At 34.8% G+C, this 20,367-nt stretch overlaps 1 protein-coding gene across 7 annotated transcripts; it reads right to left on the bottom strand.

Annotated features, from left to right (window-relative positions):
- Positions 1-1,987: 1,987 nt before the first annotated feature.
- LOC103334770 (Patched family protein) lies at positions 1,988-20,367 on the bottom strand. 7 transcript variants are annotated; one of them, XM_089054114.1, is made up of 39 exons: positions 20,111-20,263; positions 19,551-19,627; positions 19,009-19,108; positions 18,787-18,894; positions 17,742-17,858; positions 17,073-17,223; positions 16,204-16,448; positions 15,883-16,074; positions 14,598-14,674; positions 14,413-14,530; positions 14,137-14,220; positions 13,398-13,493; positions 13,210-13,311; positions 12,935-13,003; positions 12,667-12,762; positions 12,491-12,598; positions 11,714-11,827; positions 11,456-11,539; positions 10,743-10,871; positions 9,872-10,070; positions 9,636-9,779; positions 9,429-9,478; positions 9,106-9,189; positions 8,927-8,995; positions 8,769-8,845; positions 7,881-7,950; positions 7,359-7,508; positions 6,864-6,929; positions 6,637-6,781; positions 6,362-6,426; positions 6,196-6,261; positions 4,883-4,976; positions 4,286-4,322; positions 4,140-4,197; positions 3,870-3,980; positions 3,519-3,586; positions 2,814-2,880; positions 2,538-2,735; positions 1,988-2,405 (listed from the first exon to the last, which is right to left on the bottom strand). In XM_089054114.1, exons 1-38 carry the CDS (start codon positions 20,153-20,155, stop codon positions 2,559-2,561), a joined length of 3,909 nt encoding a protein of 1,302 aa, XP_088910240.1. In that variant the 5' UTR covers positions 20,156-20,263; the 3' UTR covers positions 1,988-2,405; positions 2,538-2,558. The 7 variants fall into 7 exon arrangements, with proteins under 7 accessions (XP_088910240.1, XP_008235957.2, XP_088910241.1 ...); XM_008237735.3 differs by having other exon boundaries at positions 2,667-2,735; XM_089054115.1 differs by having other exon boundaries at positions 9,429-9,472; positions 20,111-20,245.

Below are 20,367 nucleotides of genomic sequence, written 5' to 3'. Positions count from 1 at the left end.
ATTTGGAAGGAAATGCAATGCATGATGAGTTTAATTGATTTAAGTTGATTATGTAGTGAGTTGACAAACACTGTTAGTGTAGAAAATATGTAGTAATTAATGAAAGAAGATCAAACACACCATAACCATTTATATATAACGATTTACTACAATATTTTACACTTTATACATTGCATGATAAGATACATGAGTAACTTAGTACCACATATAGTACCTCCTTGCGTATTATCACAAAAACATAAACAACATGGTGGTTAAGGCATTGGAGGAGTTAAATGGCAGGGGTTCGGATCTCCTTTGTGTGTGTGCTTTGTGTGTGTGTGTTTTTTTTTTCCTTTTTTCAATTACATTGATATTTTTGATATTATAGCGATATTTTGACAAAATATTATTGAAGTGTGAACGAAATTATCGACATTGATATTATCAATATTTACACGATATGTGCATGGATACGTTCCGAAATATCCGTGATATGAAAAAACAATAATATCCTCGATATTTCATCGATATTATTGATATTTTAGACTATGATTCGCAGTATTCATACTAAAATAAAATAAAAGCTTTTTTGTCAAATTAAACATACTATATTTACAAATTCTGAAAATTGGAAACTAGGTTCCAAAAATTGGGAAACAATAGCAAGTGTGAAAATTCTGAAAATTGGGGATAAGATTGAGTTTCTGAAACGTTGCGTTAAAATAGCTGATAATTGTTGTAGAAACATTTTGAAATTGAATAGACTAGCGAAACCAAATAGCCAAAAAATAGCTAGTGTTGAAGATACTCTTATACGTAAGTATTTTTCATCTTTAAAACACGTATGTTTTACAAAATTTTCAATAAGACAAACAAAATTTGCGTATTATACAAATACATCTAAAATATTATTGAATAAAAATAATATATATTAAAATATTAAATAAATATAGTGGCAAAACTTTTAAGTTGTAATTTGCCAAAATTTGGCCAAATAAAACATGTACGTATTTTTATTCATATTTTTTCCCGTTCCGTATTTTACTAACTATGAATGAATGTGAGAGGCTAAGATTATTTCTTACTTGTTGTAACGAAAATGAAATATGGTGATTTTGTAATATCTTTGCCAACTAGAACAAAAAATTTAAATAAAGATTTATGGGTATAGCAGTAAGAAAGGTGATAGAATTCTTCATGTAAAGTGTCCTTTTATGTTATTTTTTTTAATTAAATAGTATAGCCGGTCGGTTATACCTTTTAAATATAATGAATTTAAAGTGTCGCAGCGTGGCTGTCCTACAGTTTTTGTTTTAAAAATAGTATAGCCGGATGGCTATACTTATTTTGACACGTGGGGCGACTAATCACTAGGCGGGTTCACTTTTTTTTAATAATAAATAGTATAGCCGTCCGGATATACTCTTTTTTTTAATTTAAAAAACAAGTATAGCCGCACGGCTAAATTCAGGTTTATCTACATAGCCGAGCGGCTATACTCGTTTTTTTTCCTAACTTTTTTTTATAAAAATAGTATAGCCGCGCGAATTTACTGAGATTTTTACCTTAATTAGCCGTGCGGCGATACTCAGTTTTATAAATGTTTCTTAAGAATAGTATAGATTGTTTTCTAATTTTTTTTATAAAAATAAATAGTATAATACATATATATATGGATTGTTTTCTAATTTTTTATATAAAAATAAATAGTATAATACATATATATATATATATATATATATATGGATCCCTTTTTTCTATTTTCGTTTGTCGATAAGAGCATTATCCATTACTATTAGGCCATTACTCAAATCTCTATTGTTCCCTTTTGATTTTAGACTTTTCCAGAGTTATTATCCATATAAAGAATTTAGCACTTTCATGTTTAATACACATACGTATGTATTTTTCGATAATACATTCGTGTTTTGTACACGTCTTAAAGACCCAGTAAAATTCATGTTTTTTAATACTCGTATTGTACTTTTACTAACTAAGACAATGCTCACTTTAATCTTAATTTTAATAATTAAAATAGTGGCGGTGGTGCCATAGGTATATTATACGTAAACATAAATGTGGGCCGCGTAGCCTCTCTCTTTTCTTATACATAAATTACCCACAGAACCCTAATGGATGAAAATTATACAAGATAAAGAGTTTCAAGAGTTTGTGTTGTGATACATTTTATATTGGCCGTTTTCAAATTGTCACAACATATCAAGGTTTCCACCTGCAAACAGGGAGGTTGGGGCCTCGGAATGTATGCACAAGCACATAGTTTGAAGACCGCTGTCGAACGTTGGCCCGAAAAAAGTGGAGCCACACTTCCACAATTATCAACTCAAGTCTGAAGAAGATTCAACTTGGTGAATATCGATACTTAGATGTGGATTAGGTGGACCAAATATGCTCAATACCACCTGCAAACCACAAAAGGCAAGCATGGTTCAATCAATTTTATCGTGGCATCCAACCCATGGAACTACAGTGGCACCATGGGATAAGGACAACAATATTCGCAACACTAATGGGAAAAACGAAAAAAAACAAACTGTTGAAGTGACTTGCAGCATTCAACCAGCAAAAGAAGGTGGCCCAGTAGTGCATATGTGGCTAGCAAAGTCATCTTCTTTGGGTGTCAGAGTAGTAGCTGTGACAGGAAGAAACTCCAATAAACTTACCGGCAAAAATACAAGCCCATGCAAGAAACCAATAACCACCAATGCCAGGTACATTTGAAAATAGTAAACCTGCAAAGTTCAGAAAGCTTCTTTACATCTACAGCATCGCCAAAAGAACTTAAAAAGTTAAGAGGGAGAGATAAAAACCACAAAAAGTTCTGATCTTGAGAAGCCAAGGACAATCACTCCGACTAGCTTTGTAAGTGTAATCCCACTGCCATAACAAGTCAAGCAATTATATACTGGTTTGTTAGTTTATTGTCTGTGGACAAAAGCACTGCTCTGAGTAAAGAACTCCTAAGGATGCTTATAAGTAAATAGAGCAGTATGGGACTGAAACCATAGACAGTGATGGAGAACGAAGTGCCCTAATTTCAAGTTATTCTGATGATAGTTAAAAGACAAAAATATCAAAGAAACCTACAAATAGACATCATATTTCTCTAACAACTTAAGCTATTGGACAAATTAGCTTCTAACATGATTCTAAAGCAGGCATGTTCAGTGTTCAAATTCTACAACTTTTTTGGCTCATCCAAGAAATAAATCCTTAATGTTTTCTGATAAAAACATATGTTCAATGTACAGATATACATATGTTTCTTTACAAATAAATCCTTATCAAACATATGTATATCTGTACAGAAATTATACTTGTTTTATAATTAATCATAGTAACTAAGAAGCTTAATGATCATTGAATGCATACTATCAGGCAACTCTTTTTCTTCTTAGATTTCATATTAGTCTGGGACAATTCTCACACAAAAAGATTTCAGCTCAATCATGGAGTTCTACTGAGTGCCTCAGTCATCACACCTGAAATGCTAAACAAAAGTGTAAACAGTTTACCTGAAGACAGAAGCTCCCATTGTACTCAGAGCTTCCTTTGCTCGTTCATTCCTGTCGCCATGGCTCACCTGCACAAGCATGCACAGGTTGGTAATATGGTAGCAAATTATCAAACCCAATGAAAGGCTGTTGGCCATTGAGAGGAGATCTAAATGGCAGGTGGGAAGTTTCTATGTCAACCCAGGGACTAAAGAATAAGAAAAGGTTATTCCATTCAGCTCTTTTTTTTTAGAGATATTCCATTCAGCTCTAATAAAAGAGATTCCTACAGCTATGTAGGGCATTTCCTTCATCTTCAAGCCAAAAACGAATTAGGAAAATAAGCGTGACACCACAGGGCTTGAGACTAACCAAGTAAGCATGTGTTATATGGACACAGAACTCAACAGCGATCCCGATTGACATTATGAGATTTACAACAGAGACTGCATTTAGTTGGATATCCAAAATGGCCATTACACCCTGAAAGTTCAGTTATGTATGTCAGTTCTCCTAACTGAGAAAGAATTTCAAGGAATTAAATTAAGGATGGCATAAAAGCGAAATAAATACAAGGGCACACAATTGCAAAAAGATTGCTGCAAAATAAGAAGCTTTTAATGACATTCAAGGTAAACGTACCATGAGGTCCACAACAATCATTGCCAGGACTAATATAATGATTGCTGAGCTCCATAAACTGTTATTAAAATCAGATGAGAAAGAAACAGAAAATTACAAGTTAAAGTGACACAGAGAGTTTTCTGGGCTCAAGAAAGAATAGAAACCTGGAAGTGATAAGCAGACAGACAATGAAGATTGCACCTGTTATATCATCATATGAGAGATATTTTGGTAAATGCTTATAGAGCTGAAAATGTACATTCAGTCCTTAATGTTCAAAACTGAAGCAATAATTTAAATCAGGAAGGTCAGCACTGTTGAAATTCCATTGTAGCTTCTTGCACTCCATCATGGGAGAAGGAATTTATAAAACGTTTATTTTGGAGTGCAGGAAGCTAAATAATGACTAAGGAGTGCCAAAGGTATTACCCACTAGGGAGAAAACATTTAAATTAAAGATCCAGATGGAATAGTGAAATCTCTACAGATCAAAGTACAACAAAATATCAGTTCTTTAGTACCAAATACTAAGAACTCATATAATGGGCAGACAGATTCTGAGTGTTACTCGTAGAACTGTTAAACATCTCTTTCAGGCACTAAAATATCTAATTTCCATCAGTTTAAATATCTTATTGAAGAACACACAAGCACTAATAATCAGAGGCAACAACATATTATAAAATAAAAATATAGACTACATGTAGATCTGTATGCCCCCATGCATAACTGCATATCGATATAATGTTCTAGATACTAACCAAGTGCTATAGCAATGTTGATCAAAGCTGTCCTCCATATATCCAGATACTGCTCAAAGAAGATATAGAACACCGAGTATGGAAAGATATCCATCTGCATCAAAGAAAAACTGTAAGCATGACAGAGATCCACGTGCACTTGAGGAAGTAATGTACAGGCTTAGAAATGTTGAAGATGCAGGAAAAGATAAATTGTCAGGAGAAGGCCTCACTTTATCTCCTCTCCCCTGTTTTCAAAGCACATGGGAAAACAAGCATACTAATAATTCGACGAGGCTAATGCAAATCAACATTGTTAACACAAGAGGAGGAAATGCCAGTAATATATAAATTCTTAGTAAGTGATACTCAAGTAAGAAGACTCTGAACACAATCAACAAGAAATTGATACCACCACTCTCATAGAGAAGGTTTCAATAAATGAAACTTTAATGTAACTAACGCGCAGCATTATTTCAGCCCAAAAAGATACTAACAGCATTATTAAGAATGTATTAGTCACCTGGTCTATAAACATGTAATGTCATTTCCTACATAGAAAGATGTGTTCTTCATGCAGTAACCAAATAACATATTAGAAATATGGACCTCCGGGCATAACTTGTACATGACAGGTTTTGAGAATGAGAACTCTTATTTTTTTCTAATAGAAACATTTTGTATTCAAAATTATAAGGGATCAAAAAGGAGGACATTTAGAACACAGACAAAAAGAAAGAAGCAATAGCCAGTGAAACAAACGCAAGGCCACACAACACAGAAAACAAAACAGCCAATCAAAAGACAACCCCTTAAGATCCTACAGCCAGCAGATTGCACATAATTGTAGGATAGGATATATCCTTAAAAGCAAGGGAAGTTGATGCCCAAAGGGCAGCCCAGAACTTCACTTTCTCTACCACTCCCACTCCCTTATAATCCTCGAAGATTCTCTGGTTACGTTCCAGCCAAAGGTTCCAGATCACTCACTGCCTGCATCAGACTGCCCCAAAGAATTTTAGCTTTCTTTCCCCTTCCCAAAGCATCAAATTTGATGGAAAAAAGTTCAAAACAGCCTTGCATCCAACATCATCATTCTCTTGCATACAGAAGTAGCTTATTTCAATTCCACTATGACCAGATATGTTTCTATCAATGTAAAATGCATGCACTTTCACTAGCCTGTCCTACAGTTTGGCATTAGGTAGAAAACACCCCTCGTACCAAAATGATTTAAAACAAAAATCAAACTGGAAAGCAAAGCATCCGATTCCAAGTATGTGCAAGCAAAATTTCCAAATTATATGGAACTATGCTGCTTGCTGAACTTTAACCTTTAAAGAATCAGAAATTCTTGAGCTAAAATCCCGTGCAGCTCGCAGTGAATTGACATAGTCACCCTGAGAACAATGAAAGATCAAACAAAAGCAGGTTGTCGAGTTAAAGTTATGCAAATTAAAGAAATTTTTAAGCATCAGTTTACTCAAGATACAACCATACTTGTTTGTTAAGTGGTGTGTGATAGGTACGGAACTCAGATGCTCTTATAACACCACTCCCATAACCTGAAAAAGAAAACACAAATGTTTCTGAAATTAGACTATTAATTCAATTAAAAGATTTCAGCTTCATGAACGTTTTAATCACATCGCATGAGAATTTAAGAGCATAATTCTCTCTCTATCTATCTCACACAGAGACAGAGATATTTTTATGCACGGAGAGAGAGAGAGAGAGAGAGAGAGAGAGAGAGAGAGAGTTCTGATCTTACACACCATTTAGATCCACACTGTTAGTGTAAGCACCATGGCCACCTTTTGCACAATCAGCAGATGGCAGTGCATTGAGGAACCATGGAAGCTTCTCTCTAAATTGTGTTGTAGATGGACGATCATTGACCAAATCTGAGTGCCGAAAGCACTGGAACCAATTTAAAATGTTAGTTCTTGACCCTGGTGGTTTCTAAGGTTAATCTCAGCTGTATACATAAGATGGGCATTACTGTTGTACAATCTTTGCACACTCCACCAACGCCACAAGGACCATCATCAGGTGAACAGCAAGGTGGCTGGAGAGAAATGTGTCAGCTTCAGTACATCGTAATTTAGCAAACAGCATGAGAACAACACATAAGTTGAATTCTTATTGTTTACTGGTCAATGGATATGGTAAAAATATATCACAGATCGTATAATAATGCAATCATGAAAGTTATAAGCTTACAAATGAACCACAATTTGGCATACACAACTGAGTCACCAAACTAAAAATGTCACTGAACAAAAAAGAAAGAAAGATCCAAAAACACAGATTTGCGACATAATCTACATATACGTCTTTTGTATGTGTAATGCATGCATGGACCTGCATGTCGAATTTTTTAATCATGTAAGAAAAAAAAAATTCTATATGATAGTAAGAAGCAGTTCAAGTCCCAGGGATGAAAGCGACATATTCCTAAATTACTTTTCAAATGAGACATGTAAAAGAAACCAACCTGATCATCAGGTGGACAATAAGAACCATTTAAATACTTCCGACAGCAACCAAAAGCCTCAGGTGAAATCCATACCAGAAAATCATCAAGCCAAGAGGCAGCTGGCTTAGCAATGTAGCTAGATTCTGGTGTTAAAGATGCTCTTGATATCTGCAACATTACAGAAGACGACATTGAAGAAGAGGGAGAAAAAAGTATATGCATATACACAGAAAATGCTTCACAATTGTCACAGTCCGGAGCCCAAATCAAAATAGATAAAAGGACAGAGCGGTCAAATTCAAGCTAAACAATAAACACAAGGAAGAAGGAATTAGAGGACAACACACAAAATTGTACAGCATCCAGACTTGGGAGGGAGATACAGAAACCACAAAATTACAATGTGAGCAATTCAAAATTTGAGATCAATATGCATTAGAAGTGCCCATTTTTAGTGCATATTGATACAATGTGTATTCATGGTAGAAGGTCCTACTTCACTTCCAATTTAGAATTGAATACCCCTCCACATTTTTGTACCTCATTTAAAAGAGAGTTTGAATCACATTGGCTGATGGAGCATAACTGGTCTGTATGTCTTGATTCAGAGCTGAGACAACCAAAAAAACACTCAACTGTTAATCATCGTATGAAAGGAATTTCTTCTCAATTATTACTTGTATATCATAATGAAGCAAATGCTTTGACATAGAACAGGGGCTTATGTTAAAGAGACGTATTGATATACAGCAGCCATAAAAAGACAAATAATAGCAGGCATCATGATAAATTCTTCTCAGTATCTATGCCAAGTTGGCAAACAATTATCTACTACGCCACCATCATCATTGTATAAGAGGCAGTGGCATCAGTCCCATCATCACTATAAAATAGTATCCCAACAAAAGCAAATGTTTCCATTGCCCTAGTCATCAACAGTACCATCAGACCAATTTTAAAATATTTTATTTAATGTGACAACTACAGATCTTTTAATGATTATTTGTTTCTTTATTCTTATTCATGAGACAACCCAAAATTCCAATTATATAGCAATGTCTTCCAACAGCTCCATCTCCCGGTGATAGAGGAAATAAATAAATAAAAGGAACTCCCTTGCGAAGTACTCATCTTAGTTTTGTGATAAGTCCATTCTAAGAATGGATTAAGGCCGTCAAAGAGGTGCTTCCCTAATAAAGTTATTTTATCACCTAACAGATAATGGAAGAAAACAACAAAAGCTCATATTTTTTCTGAGGCACACTATTAAAACCCCCACCATTTTCCTTTCATAACAGCATTATTCTATTTCCTTTTCATATCTTATTTTGTGCACTGTCTGCAATAATCCTCAAGCTTGAAAATATACCGGAAGAATACAGAACCTGAAAATTTGAGATCAAAATAGAACGGAGACCACACAGGTACCTGTAGTTGTAATCCTTGACAACAAAATATAATGGTGGTCCAATCCTAAGATGCTCTGAGACATTATTGAAGTATCCCTGACACGCAAGACTTAAATTATAAAAGAAGAAAAAAGTCGAGCTTTTAGGGTAAGAAGATTCCATAAAACTACCAGAGACCTGAAGGTAAGAGTTACGGGGAAGGGCAATCTCCTGTTCCAAACCAGGTTCAATCCTAGTACATAATGCCTATAAGGATCAAAATCATGTAAAAAGTTTATGTTAGGCCTCAAGACAATAAAACTAAATAAACTACTATTTAAAAATCATTGAGTGACAAAAAACCATAAGCAACTTACAATGCTTGCCAAGGTAAAAGCAAGAAAGACAGCAATAACAACCATTTTAACCACCCAAAATCCAAGAATGCGTGCATGCACTTCCTACAATAAAGCCACGATCATTCTTTTCAAAAGAAAAGGAACAAGAATATACACGATCATTAGTTTACTTCTCTCCAAGAAATATCACCCATTCTCAAAATCTCCAAGACAGGGAAAAATAATTATTTTTACATGATACACAACATAAACCATGGCCCCTTTAAGATGAAGATGTCTAGTAGCCAGATATCTCCGTCAAACAGAGCAGAACAAAAGAAAAGAAAAGACAAAAATGTTACCTTCATATAGCGGGTCAGCAATCCAGTTCTTCTATGATAGATCCCTACATCTTATTATATAATGACTTGATCAGAACTAACACCAATTTGAAAAAGGAGAAGAAAATGTAGATCTAACATGATTAAAATAGACAAATCAACGCTGCACTAGAAAGGCAGTGCAACTTCAACACAGATACAATATGTCTGCATGCCTATATAATATACCTTCACTAGTTTCCACAGAAGATGAAGAGACTTTTATGCATGGAAAACAATCAACCCTGTTATCCTCAGCTCTCAAAAAGTCAAAATATATCAGCACAACGAAGGCAGTAACTTGCAGAAAGAAGTCCAGTAGAACAGCAAGGGCTGTAATAGAAATAGTGGATATACATCAATGTACTGGTGAAAGCAAAATTCCAAAGTAACTGATTTAGGATAAGGGGAAAAAAAAAAATTACCTGCAAACATGGAGAAGACACGGCAAGCTGGCATAGGAATGAAACTTCCAACTGCAAATGCCAGAATCTCAGACAAACTAGCCAACGTTATGGATGGGCCAACTTCAGCCAGCGCATTGCTTATTCGCATTTCTAAAGGTAACTCCAGTGGTTGCCGTTTCACAGCATGTACCAGTATACACATGTTATCTACACCAACCTGATTATAGGAACCAAAACGAGAACCATTTGAAATATCATATCAGACAAAGAAAAGTACATGAAAGAAAAGGACGGGGGGTTCAACCAAAGATCTCTTCCCCTTTTGAAAGAGAAGGTTGCGATTGAACATGAGGAAGGGAGGGTTTGGAGGTGGAGGAAACTATTAGGTACTGTAAATAACAAATAAACATATAAAAATTCATCTAAGTTTAGGGCAACAAATGGAAAGATTGAAGAACAAAAAATGAATAAAAATATAATCCGGTATGAAGACAAACTAATGAAGAAGTTATCTCAAGCCACCTAGAAAATAGAAAACCTAAATTACAGTCCAAATGTACAAGGCCAAAAGAGAGTGCTATGACTCTGTTGTGTTTCTTTTTTTCTCTTCCTTTCCAGTTCCTCCAGTGAATGCTTGAATCCAGATTTATGATTCGAAAGTGGTGGTAGTTACAACAAGGGATAAGCAACGTTCTATAAATATTCAAGGGTGGAAAAGAGTAGTAAATGTGTTTTTATTAATTTACTGATGAGTATTAACAACAGCAAAAATACCAGGACTCAGCATGTATCTCCTAGATGAACAGGGCCTAAGATCAATAAAGAACACAGCTGTCATAACAGGACATAAGTAACACTGACACCCATAGTACTTATATAAATAACTTACGGCCAGAACGAGGAAAGGAATGACTTCCATTATGATTAATGTAGATTTAATTCCAACAGCACTGAAAAATCCAACAGATCCAAGGACAGAAAGCACAACAAGCATGACTCCTGACAAGCCAAGTAGGGCCTACAAATCATCAAATCCAAAAATTAATAGCACATCTGAAAACTTCATCAATGCTATGTATGCCACATGGACATGAAGTAACATGGCAAATACATGGTGTTCTTGTGATACTTCTTTGATTAGTTTCTAGTGATTGTTGCTAAGATATGTGATGCACCAATAAAAGACACCAAAACCCTCCAACTTGATCACACACAAGCCTTCACAAGTTAATCTCCGTTTCTCGAATGCTAGTTGTCTGTACCCTTGCTATCACTCAATGACTAGCAAATATTTAACAGAGACAACTTTTTATTTCATTTTATTTTGATAGGAAACAAATTGTTCAACAGAGACAACTGTTGACACCATATCATCCACATACTATAATGTAGCAAATCATGATAAAACATTGGGGTTACCAGAGTCAGATGATAAAAGGTTGGCAGCGGAAGTAGTATTATATAGTAATAGTTAAAGTAACTTTACTAGATGAGCAAGCAGTAGAGGATAACATGTTAGTGCATACAACAAGCATATATATATGCATGCTGGCAAATGGTATGAGGAATATCAGACTACTTGAACAAAGGCTTAAATCGTACCTTCGATGAGAGGTAAAAAGAAGATAAATGAGGTGCATCTCCCAAGGTTAGAGATATGTAAACGAACATTACCACATAGCTTACCTGATATGATGTAGGAAAAGAAGAATAATTATGAAAGGCACTTATTTAAGTACAATGTTCAGCAACAAGTATAAATATTTTATTTATTTTGTTCATGAGTGTAAGATGGCATGATGAAATTTATCTGCCATGGATTGCTTGAGTGACATGAAGACATCCAAGTCTCAGACTTACTACTATGGTTATAACATCTGCAGTACTTTCTCTTTTTAACTCTTCCTCAATTGAGCTTTCGGCTGAAAATGAGAGAGTGAGATTCCGAGACACAACCATTGGCAGCAGTTCCTCCTGTCAACATAATTGCTTCAGATCTCAATATGGAAGTATCATTTATTGACTAACTCAAGGGCTTTTTCTTTTTAATGTGTGGGAGCTCATTTGCAAATTGAATAGCAAATAAAAGAGCAGAAATACAAACCAAGCGGAATATATATAGCTTTGATAGGGTCTCCTCTTCTCAATAAAATTTCACCAGACATGCAATACAAAGAAGCATGAATTTTGCAAAACAGTGAAAATGAGAACACTAAATGAATGGTAAGACGTGAAAGTATGTTAAATGAGAAAGGAGACGCAGTAAACACAGTAATCAAATGCAGATACACCTCAACTTTCCAGTTCTTAACCAAAAAACCAATCCAAATGAAGAAATTGGACCAATCTACAAAAGTTATCATTATACAAAAATTGCACAGTTATAATAGGATTTATAAGTTCTCAATCAGTACATGGAAGGAAAAAAATTCATTAAAGCAAAACCTTGCTAACAAGAAACTTAAGATGCAGCAACCATATGATGGCATGAGATGAAGTAAGATACACTGGGAGATCAATCACATAAATGCAACAATTATTTAAATGCTATTATGCATACAATCTAAAATGCGCATAGACAAGCATTACATGTCACTAACAAAAACAATGCAATAGATAGATGTTTAGTGCTCAAACCTTTGCTAACTGAATAAAAGCCTTCTCCCAAGCCAATGCCTTTGCATTCTCATTTCCTACATCATCAACTGCATTATTAACTGGGTAGGTGACAATGAATGCAGAAGCCTGAAATTCGAAGATCATCATAGAATTAGTGGATACACATATATCTGAGAAAAGGATCATTAAGCTACCTCTGTATAGTTGTTTCCTGAGAATCCTCCCAAGGCAGTGCTTGGATCAAGTGGAGCCTGAAATGCGCTCAAACATGTGTCTGCAGAAGTATAATGCTGCAGGTGGGAAAATGATGGGGATGTACATCAGAGTATTCAACACTAATGCTTTTAGAATAAGCTTTTGATGGGTTAAAAATAAGCAGACAGTTATCCTTTAAGAAGTTGATAAATAAAAACCTTCAATCACTGTCTAAAAGGTAAAAACTAGGTTGTTACTGCAGTTTACCTGAAAACAATACTCGGCATGTACAACTCCTCCATAGCTGTCATAATTTTCAGGGTCCATCTTAAAATACTACCAAACAGAGAAAAGTAAAGAAATAAAATGTCAGTGATGTAGTAAGCATGATAACTTCAGACAAAGTTGCTTAATCATTAGGGGATTTAAACATTGAAGTCTTGCCAAGCGCAGACCTTCCCTCAGTGCTATTGTGCCAGTTGTGTTAAATAGAACACAACCAAACACGTGAAACAGTAGAAACAAAACTTATGCAATAAAACCTGCAAAATGCTTTGGGTGGCACAATCTTGCCCAACAGGCTTCAAGCAAATTTCTGTTAGAGCTACCATTGAGCCAGAATAATTAGCACGAACTCCATCAACCTGTTGAAACTCAGTAATTGTCAAACTCACATTAAAATGGGGAAAAAATACAAAATTAAAAACACATAGTAACACATAGTAGTCACCTTGTTTTGTATGTCAAAAAGCAACTGAATATTATCATCTGTGACAATACTTGGTGACTTGCCATGCTTCGGATCGGGCACGGTCGCTATTATGAGCTGAAACAGAAACAAAGACCGACATCTAAAGCATAACGTTTTTACCCGGTCTAAACCACATGCAGCCCATACCAGAATCATGGCATTGTAACTCTTGGTTTCTAATTATTCTAATTCAAAATCCTCCCCTTCAACTTTTTTTTTTTCTTTTTTTTGGGCTTTAGAAAATGTTACAATCTTTTCAATGGTATTTATTTTGTTTTTGTCATATACTTTTAGTAATATAAAAAAAAAAAAAAAAAAAAACTTCTAATGACTTACCAAAAGAAATCTGATTAAATACACTTTGGTTGATCCAATTAGGACTTTTAACTAAAGGGATTCCTTACTTGATTGGAAAAATCAAGTAAGTCACAAAATTGATAACAAAATATTCAATTTCACAATGAGGCTAAATATTTAAAACCTGTTATATTAACAGCAACATCATTGATTTGGGGTACTTAATATTCAATTAAATTATATGTTCTTTAGTAACTTTATATGCTAACTTGTAATATATTAAAAATAGCACGGAGTGCTAGGTCAGGTTTTTCCACTGTAATTTCTGGAAAAAAAAAAGGATGAAAAGATATGAGAAGTATTACAGACAAATAACACAGTTAATGAAACACAAAGTGAAACATTAAAACAGTTCTAAGACCTGCTCAATTCTGTAAAAGGGGGCGAGATGGCTATCAAAAAATTGTTTCTCTTCCGCTGCCTTGCTCCCACGACCTACCCACAGCTGCAAAAGGTTACATATCAATGCTTGACCAACATTCTTTCTTTTGGATATAAGAACACTGAAAGAATACTAATTACATCAAAGGTTATAATAAAAATTGACAACAAAAGAATATAAGTGAAAATTGGAGCATCAGTATCACAGGGGCCTTTTTTGCATGATAAAATAAAAAAGAGTGAAAAAAAATAATACCTTCTCTGGCTGTGTCTCCACCTTGAAACGAACTAGCCCTACACACAGCACAAGAACAATTGCCACCGATGAAAAGAGCACAAATGTGGGATTTCTGGAGACCCAGCTTCCATAACTCCTGCATAGACAATGAAAATCATTCAGCATAGACTCCATATGCCATAAGCAATGGTAGAGTTTCTGACCTGTAAAAGTTTGACATATATCCCTGAAGAGGAGCTAATTGGATCCTTTTTGTAACTTGAGGATCTATCTCAGGCCCCTGATAATGTTATAAAAATTATAATTAGAAAAGGCCAATGGCTTAAAAGAACTAGAAAAGCATTACAACAAACCGAATAGAAGATTAAGTAGAATATTAAGTTGAGACTTCAAAATAAGCATCCAAAAAGTACATTGCACAAAGCCAATTAAATGGTATTACTACTCAGCTTCTCAGCAACCTAAAATAACAATTTACTGCATTTCAATATCAATATAGAAATAGTTATTGTAATGCATGCTTACAAAAAAAGCTCCTAAACCATAAGAAATGCACGACTCCTTGGGCTCCTTTTTTGTGCCCAAGGTTATCAAATATGCGAGACACAACAAAAACTGATACCTAAGACAAATACTCAAGCACTTGTCCTCCTTAAAAAAAAAAAAACACTGGTCCTCGATATGTTAGAAATTGGACAAGAAGATTTATGTTGTTTAATTTATACTATCAATTTCAAAAAAATTTGGATAAACAATTAGAGTTTAATTGAATGTGCTTTCCTTAACTTTTAACATGGTCTTAAGTTTGAACCAGTAGACAGAAGCCTATTATTCCATTAATACTCTCAATGAACAGCTTCGATTTTGTCATGAAACACCCAAATATCAAATGTAAAATCACATTGTAGAGATGTTTTATGTAAGAAACAATACGTTTATTAACATAAAGACATAGAAGTAAAGAACATGATGGACAAGAAGTCCATCAGGAGAAACCAACTAAAGATACAGGCTTTAGAGATTTAATTTATAGTAAATTAAAGCGGAAAACATTCCAGGTATCTAAGAGACTAATATAGTATGGGACAAAGACGCCCAGACTCAAATGTCAGCACAAACTTCACTATAGCAACCGATTGATGAAACTAACAATGGAAAAAGAACAGAGAAATAAAATCTAAAACCAAGGAGCATTTGTTTATTGTTAAAGGTAATCCATGACATAATAATAATACCAAAAGTAAAACAAAAATCATGTCCGACCATATCTAATAGGTCAGGGTATCTTTCTTTTGATATTTGGTTATAATTAAATGCAGATGTTTGTAAAATATTGGATAGGACATTGTGGTTTTCTTTGTGGGTTTTTTTTGTTTTTTTGTTTTTGTTTTGGTAGCTTAATCCAGGGTTGGTAGACTTCCGTTCCATTGTTTGAACAGATTTCTTTCTTTAATAAATTGGGTCTCTCAAAGAAAAGTCCAAGTTTACCTTTGTGACAACACTTTCATCCTTTTGCAAGTTAACAGAGCCAATGCCATCATCGTGAATGACATTCAACAATGGTTCCTTGCTAGATTCAACTCTCCTCCTTTCACTTGTCCGGTGAAACGAGCCCCAACCGAAGAAAGCAGAAATTAAGAGAATATACAATATGGCAACAGAAAAGTCAATGCACTTTACCTGGAAGCATCAATGGTCAGTACTCAAGTTATTTAAATGTACCAGAAGGCTAAATTGACACACAAATAAAGCAACAAATTAGTTAGTTAGACAAAATTAAAATAAAATGTGTATTGGATCAACTCCAACCTCAAAAGATAGAATTCTGATGGAGCATGGCTCTTTCTTCTGTGGAGGAGGTTCAGGATTAGAACACTCTTGAGATGACGGGCAATCACCACAAGAGCAGCCCAGTGAAGTGTCAGCACATGAATAAACGGACACATTCATGAGCTCCATTCTAGATGACTCCGGAACAGTCAACTTAAAGTCAATGGCATAAGGTGAACCAGGGAAACCGAGGGCTGCTTTCTCACCAATAAAATCAAACCATTCTGTTGAAATGCAAATTGAACCATTAAAACTTCGAAGTATATTCATGTAAAAACAGGGACAAACATTCTGGTGTCACATCTGAACTACCTGCCTCAGGGCTATGACAAGCTTGTATATAGTTGGTATGACCCTTAACTTCACATTAATCAATGGAAAATACTTGCCTCCTTCCCTGGAAGTAGGAACTCCTATTTCCTGTCAATCACAGTTTGACATGCGCGTAGAGATTTATCTTTTTGCGGTTTTCATGAATTATTTTTGCATGTGTCAAACTATGATTTGCAGGAAGTAGGAATGCCTCCTTCCGGGGAAGGAGGGAAGTAGTGTCCTTAATCAATACTATACTTCAGAAAACTCTCCTTGTCAACCATTGTTTATGAAAATTCAATTATACCCCAACTATAATAGATAATTTTAGTAAATCATTTAAAACTTAAGGACACTTTTGTCATTATATACAATCCCACTTTACGTTTCAATGGAAGGAAACACCTAGAAGTCTCAGACAGTCAAACTCAATGGACACAACATTGAAAACAAGATATTAATTGCAATATAAAGTGATCTAACAATAGACTCTGTCTACTGCACGTTTTAAACCCCCCAGAGTTATAGTAGGTCACCTTCAAAGTTTTTAGCACCAGCCCCAATAAATTCTATTGCCCGTGTGTTCATAGTTCCAAACTTAACATCCTTGCAAGAGTTGTACAGCCCTTCTCCAAAAGTGTCAGCTATGTAAAAATCAATGGCATCCACAGTCATATTGCCATTAACCTGAAACAACAAAAAAAGGTCAATCATTATTAAAAAATAATAATAATAAAAAGTGGGACTAAAAAGATATATGATAGGAGCTTTCATTAAATTCATGGTTCTTAGATAGACTTTCTGATTAAAGGTTGCAATCTTTTACTAACCAACAGTATAATAGTATTAAGATGCAAGGGTCAATATCTTATGGCAAAAACATGAGAAACACTTTGTTTATAAAAAATTGACTATACAAACTGACATTCATTAACAGATGTTTTAGTTCAATCGATGTTATCCTACAGAAAAAGGTAGAAACGGAGAGCAACAAAACCATTTTAGGAGCATAAGGCGGTATTTATGCCAAGAAAACCTTATAGTCAACTTTGAAACGGAATATATGAGTTCATAGGCACTAAAACATGTTTATAAGCACAAAAGTGTTACCAGCAAAAACAAAATCAAAATGCCAAAAAGGTACCATAACCAGGCTATAAATAGGATTATTCAACAAGTTTAATAACAATAACATCCAGTCTGACCTCGGACACAGAGGTCACATTGATAAACTGACTCTGACTTGGAGAGCAAGAAAGCTCGCAAAAAAGATTTAGGAAGTTCCTCAAGCATGCTGGACACCCTACCAGAAATGGAATTGCCTGCAATAGATTACATACAACAAAGTTGAGGTATAACAACAGGCATAGCTAGGAATTCTCAGACTGATGTATACAAAAAAGCCAATATGAAACAAAAACAAAAAATGTGCTACTTACTGAAAAGGCTCGCGCTAACTATTGCATTTGATTGTATACACAAATGGAACCATTGAAGCAATTTAGTCACACAAATATCCAAAACAAATGGAAAAAAAAAAACACATAAACAACACAAACAGAACAGGTTCTACGCTCTGATCTGAACAAGGTTCATATCCTGATAACTAAGCAAAGTGTTAGTATTAGGTAAAATTAGACAAATCAAACACTATAAACCACGGCATAGCATTAATCAAAGCCATCATATATTCAGGAAACTCAGTGTCCACAAGAAATACATAGAGGAACAACCTGATGATCTTTATAAACCCAAGACTATATAGTAAGTGCTGTGGTAATTTGAAAACCAAAAGCAGTAAACTACATAAGTGCAATGATGGTTCTAGATACCAACAAACCATTGACAATTAGTAAGTTCCACATATTAACAACACAAGAAATGGTCCCACTCATGCAATATCAGCAAACTTAACGGATTTTTTGACAAAGTTTATGGAAAGGGGCAAAGTTACACAACATTTGACGCAAAGTCAATGAATTTTAACTTCAATAAATAACATCCTCTTTTATCTTGAGATAAGTGTAATTTTAAAAAGAACAAAGAAAAGTGATTGCTTAACAAACAAGTTGCACTCCCCATAATAAAATCAAGTAAGAAAATGGCATCAATTATAGACTTATAAAGTGGTGCAAAGATGATTAAGATACATTAGCTGAGTATTGTATAATAACTAAGTCCATATAAAATGTGATAGAAGCGACGTTAACAACTGAATTTAGTATAAATAGGTGGTAGAAGCAGTCTTACTTGTTGAACCTGTGCCCGCAATGTTTCAAACTGAAGCTCTGTGCAACAAACATTCCCACTTATTGTTGGACACAAACTTTGGATTTTGGCAGAAAATAGCTCATCAGGCTACAAAACATGTAACATTACAGAAACCATCAAAATGCAGCATTGAAGGGGATAATATAAAATTAAAATTAAAATAGGTCTTCATGTCACTGCAACTAGCCAGAAGTGATGTACCTTCACAGAGGGAGAACCATAAGGGCAATTCAGGACTTTCCCGTCGCTGCGTTCTCCACATATATCATACATTGCACAGTATTTTTCAGAGTGCCTTTTCCTAACCAGAAGACCAGAACTATGTTAATCCTTGTACAGAAGACAAGATGGAAGCAAATTGAGCAGTCGCAGCTTCACGCCATTTATGATGCAGTGTCATTATAGGGTAACACAAGCAAGCAAGAATGATAAACAAAAGATAAATAAAGCAGTGTCATTGCAGGGTAAGAAATCAGTTCCGTAAAGACCTCAATGGGCCACTGCTCGATCATCACCATTGCAGTTATAAAGGACATTAACCAAATCAGTGCACCAAAAGAACCATTAAGTGAGTAACACAATATGAACATTTATGTAACAACTAGCACAGCAGAACATAAATTCATTTGTACATCACCTTAATGAAAGGACCACAAGCTAACAAAACTTAGAAGTAGAAGAAAAAAAAATGGAGAAAACCAGTCAGTTTATACAAGTCTAGCCTCGGAGCAAACTAGCCTTACCCAGATGTAAGGTCAGAAATCAAAAGAGCCCGTGAATCCGTCTTCTCGGCCGTAGTTAAAGAGGCAAAGATGATAATCTACAGCAACAATTCAAAAGCCACACACAAAAAAAAATTAAAATTAAAATTAAAAAAAAAATCAAAAGAACAGAAAAAGCTAACCAGTTATAGCAAGCACTTTACTTTATCAACATCATTGGGAAAAAAAAAAAAACTGAATACACAACATCAAAGAAGTACTACAAAAGCTCCATGTTCAATAATCACTCATATAGTTCCATAAATAATCCAATTGGGTCTCCAGTTTCTCTAAACACTATCTCTACAAATTACAAACCAACAGATTTTATAAAGTTTCTTTTGCATAGAAGAACAAATTAACCATACATCTAAACAAAACAAAAGAATTGCAGAAATTAAATGAGTAAAAGGACCCAACCAACAACATTTCTGAACTACTCATGAGGCTATCTATCGCTTCAGCAATCATTACAGACCAGCCAAATATTGTTCTCATAAAAACAAAAACAAAATAATCAAAGAGGGAAAAAGGTTTCTTGCCTGAAACAGAGAAAAAACAGCAACAAAACACAGACACGACCCCATTGTTTGTGAGTGATCGATCGCAGCAGCGGGAGATTCTTGGCTTTTTTTACTGGTTGGGCACGAGTCAAACGAGAAGGTGAGGTTGGTTGACTGCGGTGAGAGAATGAGTGTAACGTCTTTTTTGCAATTTTTTCTTCTTTTTTTCTGCAAATTAATGAGAGTACGACACGCGACATAATGTGGATGAGTCATAATAATGATACTTTGGCTAC

The sequence above is a fragment of the Prunus mume genome, linkage group LG6 (genome assembly GCF_029339155.1).
Source record: "Prunus mume cultivar Tortuosa linkage group LG6, ASM2933915v1, whole genome shotgun sequence".
In the NCBI taxonomy this organism is placed as follows: Eukaryota; Viridiplantae; Streptophyta; class Magnoliopsida; order Rosales; family Rosaceae; genus Prunus; species Prunus mume.
This window is presented reverse-complemented; position numbering and strand designations above follow the sequence as displayed.

Bases quoted from the DNA above. Each gene is read 5' to 3' on its own strand.
- LOC103334770 (XM_089054111.1), bottom strand. From the start codon at position 20,331: ATGTCGCGTGTCGTACTCTCATTAATTTGCAGAAAAAAAGAAGAAAAA. The intron at 8,996-9,105 runs GTAAGTTGCTTA...TGATCCTTATAG, and splicing joins CTTTTACCTTGGCAAGCATT to GCATTATGTACTAGGATTGA. The intron at 2,736-2,813 runs GTTTTTATCTCT...TGAACTTTGCAG, and splicing joins CAAGATCAGAACTTTTTGTG to GTTTACTATTTTCAAATGTA.